The following is a 10,990-nucleotide window of genomic DNA, read 5'->3' as shown; positions in this document are numbered from 1 at the left end:
ATCTTAATTAATATTAACTATGTTAATGCTACTCTTAAGGTAATACTATCTTAATGACAAAAGAAAATATCAATAATTTCAAGTACAAAATGAGAAGAATATGTGCTGAATAAAATGAAAATTAAATCAAACCAAAGAAGGATACTAAGATAGACAAAAACACTTTTACTATGACCAGAAAATAGATTATTCCCCAAATATTTTTCACCTTCTGAAAAATTCATCCAAATAAGTCTTGTTTAAAGCAATTAAATTTAGGTATGTGAGAAAGCCATGTGAAAAGTGGAGTGTTTACTTTTATAGAACAAATTCCACCCTCCCTAATGGGAAGTGAAAGAGAGACTGCTGATCATAATCTATGAATACAGTTGAAAATGACTGTGAAGTTGACAGAGCGAACAGAAGAGTAGCAGTAACCAGCAGATCACAACCCAGCAACACATACTGGATGGCAAAAACAGAAAGAAGTATGAAGTTCACAATACCATGCATGTTATTAAGCAAAAGCCATGAAAATGGTGAACATTAGAAGATTTACCCCAGAAAACAGAAGAGATTTTAGATAACTAATATTACACACTTTGAAAGTACTTAACGAGAACAGGTTTTCTCCAAAAAATAAATTCAAAGGAAAGATTAATAAGATAAAATAACCATGCTAAGATTATCAAGTCAGATTAAATGTTAACTGCCAGGAGGCCTCGCTGCTGCCCGACAGCCAGGGGAACAGAACGCAGGGCCCGGGCCAGGCCGTGCCATGGCCCTGTACCGCACTGAGGAGCGTGGCCAGCCCGACTCGTGTGATTACCGCCTCTTCTTCAAGAATGTATCTGGTCACTACATTTCCCCCTTTCATGATATTCCTCTGAAGGTGGACTCTAGAGAGGAAAATGACATTCCCACAAAGAGAGCACGAAGTGGTGAACATGAGAGTGTGTTTAATATGAGTGTAGAAGTACCTCGCTGGACAAATGCTAAAATGGAGATTGCCACCGAGGAGCCATTGAATCCCATTAAACAAGATGCAAAGAATGGCAAGCTACGCTATGTGGCAAATGTCTTCCCTCATAAGGGTTATATATGGAATTACAGTGCCCTCCCTCAGACTTGGGAAGATCCCTATCGAAAAGATAAGAGCACAGACTGCTGTGGAGATAATGATCCTATTGATGTTTGTGAAATAGGCTCAAAGGTTTTATCTCACGGAGAGGTTATTCATGTGAAGATCCTTGGGATTTTGGCTCTTATTGATCAGGGTGAAACAGATTGGAAATTAATTGCTACCAATGTGAATGATCCTGAAGCCTCAAAGTTTTGCGGTTTCAATCATATTCCTATGATGTGGTGAAAAGTGCAGGAGGGCTAAATTTAAAAATACACTCATGTTTGTTAGTTATTTGTTTGTTTGTTAGACTTAGACAAGTCTTTTAACCTTTTGGAGACATAATTTCTTCATTTCTAAAAATGTGGGGTTTGATCATCTAATCAGTAAATAATCCTTAGGGTCCCCCCCACCTTCTAAATTTTTGTTGTTCTAGGAAATATTTTGAATCCATTATTTTTAGCTTTTCTTCTTCTATAAGTAGAAAGATCTTTAAAAAATAAGAACTTTCAAAGTTAGTGCTAAAGGAAACAGTTTAAGTTAAAAGATCATGAGATAATTTCTTGGAGGTGTTGGCACATTTTTAAGTGCTTTGGGGTAGCTATTAAGCAATGGAGCTAGAATGTCAGTGGGTCTGTCTGATCCAAAGCCTGTGCTTTTAGTCATTTTGTTATATCCTTCAAATCAAAATCAGGTTGGAAAAATAAAAAATAAAATGAATATTTGAGTTTCTACTATGTATAAGGCATCTGTATTGTTTTCATGCTATTGATCATGAGAAACTTCTTGTAAACTGGTAATGAATACTTTTGGAAAAAATCTATTAAGTCTTTTCTGAGAAGTGTTTTCTGATATAATACATATAGGCCTCAATGTACAATTACCTTGTGTGTTAATGGTAGTACTTATTTTTAAAGTGTATTAATTTCCATTATTTTTCATGATGCTAATATATATTTTTAGTACAACTTTTGACTCATAAGAGTTTAATGTGTGGAAAAGGAGAATAGAGAAGGAAGGGACAACTAAAATGGTTACTGTTTGTTAGTCTGTGTACTATTAATCACGGATATACAGACCAGTATGGAAAACAAGAAAATCTATTAGAGATTCTGAGTAAGTATAAACTATTAAAATTAATTAATTCCCTAAGTTAGAACCTCTATTTGTGATGCAGAAATACAGTGAATGTGTTTATGTGGAATGGAACTGTTGTCTCTGGTGAATGTTTATAAGATGCCTTTAAAAACATAAGTTCTTGTTTCCCATAGATTTTGTTTAGAGGGCTAGTTGTGGTCATATTTAGTTCTGTGAGAAGCGACATCTGTAGAATTGGAATTAGAGCTTTGTGCAGATGTCTTTGTATCACTTCATTTGGTAAAATTCCATAGAATTGGAAACAGTATTTTCTTTTACTTCCCTGTTTCCTTCCCTCTTTTGGACAAAATTGTAGCATGAGACAATTTCCCACCTTTGTCTTTTCTTTTAAATAAAAGGGCAAGGAGATATGGTACTACAAAAAAAAAAGTAAACTGGCAGCACAATATGTAAAAATGTCTGGAATGCAATTATAGCAGGGCTTGGAGGGAAATTTTATAGCATCAAATGCTATAAAAGAAAAAATGTATCAAATCAAAGATCTTTTCATTCATCTTACAAAAGTAGGAAAATAACCCTAAAGCAAGAAGAAATAAGAAAACAATAATGATAAGAACAGGAATTAATGAAATTGAAAATGAAAAAATAAAACATTAGAGAATATCAATGAAACAGAGAACTTATTCTGGGAAAAAGACCAATAAAATTCATAAATAATATCAATAGAGTCAATGAATCTTTAACCAGAATAATGAAGGAAAAAGGAAGAGAGAAAACATGATTACCATATCAGGAATGGACAAGAGACATCACAACAGATTCTACAGACATTCAAAGGATGATAAGAGAATAATACTAAACACTTTATGCCCAGAAATTTGACAAACTAGTTTAAAGAGACAAACCACCAAATCTCACTCAAGAAAAAAACAATCACTCTGTATAATCCTATAGCTGTTAAATAAATGGACTCCATAGTTAAAATCCTTTCATCAAAGAAAACTCTAAGGACAGATGGCATCATTAGCGAATTCTGCCAAGTATTTAAGGAAGAAATAAAATCCATTCTGTACAAACTCTTAAAGATAATAGAATGATAAGGCACATCTCCCCACTCATTTTATGAAGCTAGCATTACACTGATACCACAACTAAAGACATTCAAAGAAAATAAAACTATACAACATTTTCTTCCATGGAAGTAGATATAAAAATACTCGTCCAAACCTTAGAAAATTGAATTTTGCAACACGCATAAAAAGAGTACTATATCCTGACCAAGTAGGATTTATCTCAGGAAGGCAGGGCTGTTCCAATATTTAAAAAATCCATCAACATAATATACATGTCAATGGAAAAAAGAATTCATAAAACCTTATAGTCTTCTCACTCAATGCAGAAAATGCGCTTGAGAAAATTCAATATTATTTATGATAAAACTCTCAGCAAAAGAGGAAAGGAAGAGGATTTCCTTAACCCAATAGAAGGTATCTGCAAAGAACCCTTGTTAGCTCACATAATACTTGATGGTGAATGATTAAATGCATTTATAATAAAATAGGGAATAGGCAAAGATTTCTAATCTCATTACTCCTATTTAGAGTTGTCTGGTAAAAATAAAGGATCTACAGTTTAAAATGAATTTCAGAAAAATTAGTGTATACAGTTTGTTTCCATGCAATATTTGGGACATAATTCTCCCCAAAAATTGTTTTTTTATCTTAAATTCAAATTTAACTGGGTGTCCCATACATTTATTTTTGCTAAATATGGTAACCTTACTTCAATTTTTCATTTTGCTAGAGATTCTAGGGAATAAAATTAGGCAAGAAATAAGAATAAAAGCCATATAAATTAGAAAGGAAAAATAAAATTGCCTCTATTCACAGATAACATGATTGTCTATGTAGAAAACACTAAAAAATAACAAAAAAAAAGGTGTGAGAACAAATAAATGAGTTTAGCAAAGTCATTGATTCCAAGAGAAATGTATAAAAATAACACAACTGCATTACATTCATCTAATGGTATGCTATTCAGCTTTCAAAAGGAACAGGTTACTGATACCCAAAACAATATGGATGTATTGAAAATGGAGAAGGTTAAGTGAAAGAAGAAAGACTCAGGACTACATCCTATAGTATTCCCTTTATATGACATTCTGGAAAAGGCAAAACTATAGAGACCAAAAAAGTCCAGTGGTTGCCAGGGTCTTGGGGAGGGGAGAGGGCTGGCCTACAAAGGGACACAAGTAAATTTTTAGGTTGATGGAATGATTCTATAGAAATTTTTTTTGGTGGTGGTTGCACAAATGTATGCTTTTGTCAGAACTCATAGAACTGTAAACTAAAATGGGTTCATTTTTCCACATGTAAATTATACCACAGGAACATAAAAGTAAAACTGTGTACTTTAGGAAAGATTAAGGACAATATAATACCATTAAAGAGAAGAAAAAAATTTAGTAAACAAACAAAATGATTAGACTATCAGGTTGTGGAAACAGAGTTGAGGAAATCATATAAAATAAAATGGATTACGATGACTTAAAACCAGGTAAAGGAGATCACATTTTATATAAACACATTTTATATGAAACACCAGAAATTGATGAATCTGGTGAATAAAGCTGAGGAAATAACAGTGAAAAAAAAAGTGAGAGAGAGAAAAAAGTTATTCAAATACTTTTGGGCATTCTTTTCCAGTTTTTTTTGGGGGGGAGGATAGAAGTGGGTGAGCAAACCCATATTCTGGCGAAGTCACTTACTTCATTTAAAGGTGAAACTATGAACAGCTAAGCAGAAAAGCAAATCACCTAAAGAGAGCAACATCATAGTAGCCTAGTCTTCTATGCAAAAATGATAAATCACTCTAGACAGTAGTTCAATGTCAACTTCTTATGGAAAGAAAACCTCAAGAATTTTATAAGCAGATGAGATTTCCTTTAAGTTCAAAGTTGCCAGAACAAAATTCTCAAGACTGAAAGAAAAAGGATCCTTTATGGAAAAAAGAGTACTATCTGAGGAAAAAATTCAGCCACCAAAGAGATGAAGTAAAATAAAAACCTCAAAAATGAAGACTCTAAGGCAAGAGCTGAAAGTGTACAAGTAGTCAATTAAATGCAAAATCAAGACAAAAAATGTGGATATGCAATAGGCCATGGCTAGTAAACATTTTTGACAATGTAAATGTAAATATATGACTGGCAAAAATCAGAAAATATAAAGCCGTGTAATTGTATAAGGAAATGCAAGTGTATACTTTTTTCCCAGTGAGAAAATAAAATACTACTGAAGTTGAAATATATAATTACCTAAACAGGTGACCTCTAAACATTTACCTTTTGTTTTAGAAACATCCTTTTAAAATTTCTTAAATGAAGAAACATCTACTTAATATTCCACAACTACTATAATTTTATTTTCACTCCCTTTTCTGTTATTCACATTTTTTATATGAAACACATGTACATTCTGTTCTATTTTTGAAGGTTTTTTTTCTTTCTCTTTATGGTATCCATCTGTCTATTCTATCACCCTATTCATATATATGAAAAGAAAGCTATTCAAACTGACTTGAAACAAATATTAAGAGCAATTATTTCTGGGTAGTGGAAAATTGGGGATTTCTTGATTTATTGTTTGTATTATTCTGAGTTGTTTGAGAATTATAGTAATGATCATAAATAGTTTTATTAAATATTGTTATGAACAAAAATTATAGGAACCATTTTTCTTTGTTTAATATGGAGTTAACATGAGAGGCTTCATCAAATGTAAATATAAGTCATCTTCATTATTTTGGTTTTGTACATTTAGGCATGTTTCTGGTTATATTTCTTACAATGATTATGTCAGATAATAGAATGAGGCACCCCAATATTTCACAGATAATTTTCATTTTTTTCATTGATATTTAGTTACTAAAGACGGCCTGGAGTGCATTGTTGAGAAAGATGAGTCATTGATTGGCTTCAGAAGGAAAGCGTGCCTTTATCAGTAAGATTTCCTGCCGTAACTAGAAGAGGTAGTACAGATAAACTTATTTTTATAAAGAAATATTATATATTATAGAAATTAAATATAAACAAATTCTTTTAGTCTCGTAATTATAAAAGCACTAAGAATCTGAAAGATAGATTACTTTGTGAGGTAAACTATACCAGTATCAAGATAATCCATCAAACTTTTAGGTCAATGAAGGAGCATTAGGGAGAAAACTTAAGTTGCCTTAGAGATGACCTAAATAGCCATGGATAGAATATTTGTATAAATATTGGCATTAAAGTTGCTATTGGGGAGGTACCGGGAGGAAGTGAAAAACATGGTATTTGAAACTGCAGGAAGGACGGTCCTTGTTATATATTAGCAGAAGCTTAGGAGAACTGGGTCCTACAGAAATTATAAAAGATAAACTTGGATAATTAGCTGAGGAGATTTCCAAGAAAAACTTTGAAGACTTCTTGGGTTTCTTCATGCACTTATAGTGAAATGTGAGAGGGGAAAGAGAAATTGAGGCAAGAACTTTTAAACAATAAAGGAACTGGGACTTGATGATTTGTGGAATTCTTGGCCTTTGCAGATGTCAAAAGACAATAAAATTATGAGATTGCTTCCAAAAGTGTGACATGGAGTAAAGTGTGTGACTATACAACTTTTTACTAAAATCTCAGAAACATAAGGTCAGAGTGTTAAGTCATGCAAGAGGCTCTCTGAAGAGATTGAGGGAATGCCTCACAGATCGTCTCCATCTAAGCAGCGGGCTTCAGGAAGCCTAAGGGTGTAGACCCTCAGCCATCTTGGCAGAAGCCGTAGATAGAGAAGGCATTATCTCAAGAAAGAGTTCTTGACATGGCTTCTGCCTAGTGGAGTGAACCCACTGAATTGCACACAAAGCCCACAAAGTTTCTTGGGAATTTTATATCAGCAGAAACATTGCCAGCTTGGACTTAAAAGGGCAAAAAGAGACAGAGAGAGAGAGAGAGAGCAAAATGAAGGAAGGCTGTCAGACCCTCAAAATTCTACTGGCAGAAAGCAGCCTTATAAAAGTACTCAGCTGAAAACACTGGATCAATGACTCCATTTTATGTTCTATTTTCCACTGTTGGAAATAGAATGTTAGTAATTATTAACCTATGCCTGTCCCACCATTGTATAGGTAACAATATTAGGTACAGAGAACTTGCCCCTCTGGTTTCACAGATTCCCAGTTGGAGAGGAATCGTGAGCAAAGCACCGTACTAATAGGACTATACCAAGATCCTCACCCTCGCCTAATTTAGATGATGAAATTTGGAAATTTTGATATGATGAGATTATGGACTTTGAGTTAATGATGGAACTGGATGACACCTTTGGGGACTTTGGAATGGGGTGAATGCAATTTGCATTCTGGAGAGACTTGAATATTTTGGGGCAAGAGGACAGACTGCAGTAGTAAGACCAGTCCCCAAGATGTCCACACTCTAACCCCTGGAACCTGCCAATATTTTACCTTCATGGCAAAGGTGTTTTACAGTTGTAATTAAGGTTATGAATCTTAGGATAGATTATCAGTGATTATCTGGTGAACCCAGTCTAATCACATGAGCTCTAAAAGCAGGGAAATGTCTCTGGTTGAAGTCAGAGAGATTTGAAGAATGGAGGAACATGACACAGCGTTGCTGGAGGAGGCCACACAGAAAGCATGAAAAGGAATGCAGGCAGCCTCCGGGAGCAAAGCCCAGTTCCCTTCTGATATCCAGCAAGCAAATGGGGACCTCAGTTCTATAACCAAAAGGAACTGAATCCAGGCAATGACCTCAAAAACCTTGGAAGTAGATTCTTCCCCAGAGTCTCCAGTCAGGAATGTAACATTGCCACCAACCCTAATTTTAGCCTTGTGAAACCATTAGCTGAGGATGTAGTTGATTGAGCCCATGGACTTCTGACCTACAGAAGCTGTGAGATAAAAATTTGTGTCATTTTTAGCCACTAAGTTTGTGGTACTCAATCATGACAGCAATAGAAAACTAATACAGTCCCTGTGATTTTTCTAATGAGAAGACTTATTGATTAACAAGCAATATAAAAGAGAAAACCTCATCAGAACCGTGCAGAAAGACAATTCATTTTTATAAACCACACCGGTATGAGATTCAAAAAGTGACCCATGAATATTTTAATTGATTTAATAAAATAACCAGGCAATGTGGTAAAAAAAAAAAAAAAAAAGTAGAAAGTCCTTTTGTTTTGTTGACAGAAAAAATCTCATTTGTTACCCATTGACTCTTTAAGGTATTTGTAAATTAAAATTGTAAAAGCTTTTCCTCTTTCACTAATATGAATGCCCCATGTGGCAGTCGGCCTCCAAGATGCCTCCAATGGCCTCGGCCTCATGCTGTTTGTGCCCTTACATAATAGTCCCTTCCCACACTGTACCAGGGTTGGTCTATGGGACCACTAGAATATAGCAGACATGATGGTACATTATTTCCAAAAGATACTGTAGGTTCGTTTTCGGCTCTCTCCTTCTTGGGTCATTTGGGAAGAAGCCAGTTGGTGTATTATGAGTAACACTATGGGGAGGCCCATATGGTGAAGAAATGAAGTCTCCAGCCATCTGTCACCTAAGTGTACTTGGAAGTGGGTACTCCATCCCAGCTAGGCCTTCAAATGATTGCAGACCTGACCAACCTTTGACGCTGGTTTTAGTTCCCTGTGCTGCTCAAAGTAGATACCATGAAATAGGCTGACTTACAGCTATGGAAATTTATTAGCTTACAGTTTGAGGCTGAGAAACTATCCAAATCAAGGCATCATCAAAGCAATTTTTCTCCCTGAGCCCAGCTCCCAGCGATCCTTGGCTCCTCTGCCACATGGCAAGGCCTATGGAAATGTCTGCTGGTCTCTTCCTTCTCTTCTGGGTCTCCTTGCTTTCCGCTTCTTGCTTCTGTAGCTTTCTGTCTCTGTATTCATCCTTATTTATAAAGGACTCCGGTAAGAAGATAAAGAACTATCCTCAATGAGGTGGGTCACACCTTAACTGAAGTAGCCTCATCAAATGATCATACTTACAATAGGTCCACACTCACAGAAATGGATTAACTTTAAGAACATGCTTTTCTGGGGTGTGTACAGCTTCAACCCACCATAGCACCTAAGATACCTTTGGGGAACTTGGGGTGGGGTGAATGTAATTTGCATTTGAGAGGGATGTGAATCTTTGGGGAGAAAAGGACAGATGTGGTGGGCAGAATAGTCCCTCCAAATTATTCCACATTCTAATCCCTGGAGCCTACCAATATGGTGACCTGATGAGGGACTGAGCCAGAACCACCCAGAAAAGTCACACTTGGATCCCTGACCTACAGAAGCTGACTGAGATCAATGTTTATTGTCTTAAGTCACTAAATTTGGTGTAATCTGTTATGCATCAATAGAAAACCAATGCTTCCCATGTGGTCAAAACGATTATGTTTTCATCAAGCAATTTTCCACATAAAATAAGCATTAAAGTCAAACAGGTCCTACTGCAGAATTCCTCTTAGACCATCAAATGGTTAATCAGTTCACTCAAGAATCAAACTTGCTTTAACTCAGAGTATAACACACTCACAGCAATCAACACATAATTACCGCCACACTCCACCAGAGAAAGGATCATAGCTACCATGTTCACCACCGACCCTCTATTGCCTAACATTGCACCTACCACAAAATGGATATTTAAACAATATTTTGAAAGAATGATTGATTGAAAGAATGCCTAAATTAAAGAAAGTATATGGCACATCAGACTTTCAATTAAAGTTGTTACCCATTGTTGTTGTTTTCATCAGCCATGATAGTTATCTCTACCACTTACTTCTTCAGTGCCTAAACTTCTAATGATTCTTGTTTTGTCACCTGTGTGTTCAATGGCCCTCACATCCCAGATTCAGCAGCAACATCTAACTCTATTAATCATCAGTTGCTATTGATTATGTTCATCTGAAAAGAAGCAGATGCTTTAACTGGAGAAATGGAAGAAGAGCCTAAAAAACACAGAGGATGGGATATGCAGGGCTTACCTTTATTTGGACCAAAATGCAAGATCGTCTGAAACTGGCATTGGGTTCTATAATTTTGGGTGATGATCCTCTATTTTGCTACCACTTGGCACTTCCTGATTGAAATGATCGCTTCAAATTGCACCTGGGAGTGCACTTTGCCTTTGTACCTAATGGACTAAAAATAAGGTCAAAATCATATTGAGTCATTACTGACTATCACTTAAGGAAGACAAATTCCATAAGTCTCTGCTACCTGCTGCTGTAGCAGGAACAGGCACCTCAGGAGTTATTTGGGGGTTTGCCTCTTAACTCTAAATCAAAGCTTATCAAGGAAGTTTGTGCCCGTGGTGTCACTAACACCCCTGCCACCTATTTTTTCTGTCTTTTTTCAACACACCAGTAGCAGGAGAAAGGATGAATATGGCTCAGACTCATTAAAGCAGATAGCCAAGGCACCTGCTAAGTAAGCTTTTTCAATATCAATGAACTTTGATCAGAATTCCATGCTTCCTGCAACATAGCTATTCGAGTCAAACAGCTCTATGTGCTGCAAACGATATTAGGAAAGAAAGGTGAGTGTTTGCTAATACTGATGTGTAATGGGTTATCTGATTAAAATATTTTTTTATGCAAAAGACAGGAGATTCATTGTGAGAAAGGAGGGCATGAGGCACTCGCAACAATTTGCTTCAAGTACAACATGCCCTAACTGCTATTTCCGTGGCACAAAACCCCAAATCATGAAAATATGTTGTGGC

At 35.7% G+C, this 10,990-nt stretch overlaps 1 protein-coding gene across 1 annotated transcript; it reads left to right on the top strand.

The window, feature by feature from the left end:
• The first annotated feature begins 736 nt into the window (after window positions 1-736).
• LOC119512137 (inorganic pyrophosphatase 2, mitochondrial-like) lies at window positions 737-1,348 on the top strand. The gene has a single exon (XM_037806634.1). The coding sequence runs from the start codon at window positions 758-760 to the stop codon at window positions 1,346-1,348; it is 591 nt and encodes a 196-aa protein (XP_037662562.1). The 5' UTR covers window positions 737-757.
• The last annotated feature ends 9,642 nt before the right edge of the window (window positions 1,349-10,990 follow it).

The sequence above is a fragment of the Choloepus didactylus genome, chromosome 17, assembly GCF_015220235.1.
Source record: "Choloepus didactylus isolate mChoDid1 chromosome 17, mChoDid1.pri, whole genome shotgun sequence".
Classification (NCBI taxonomy): domain Eukaryota; kingdom Metazoa; phylum Chordata; class Mammalia; order Pilosa; family Megalonychidae; genus Choloepus; species Choloepus didactylus.
The sequence above is the reverse complement of the archived record's forward strand: the minus strand, read 5'-3'. Positions and strand labels throughout refer to the sequence as shown.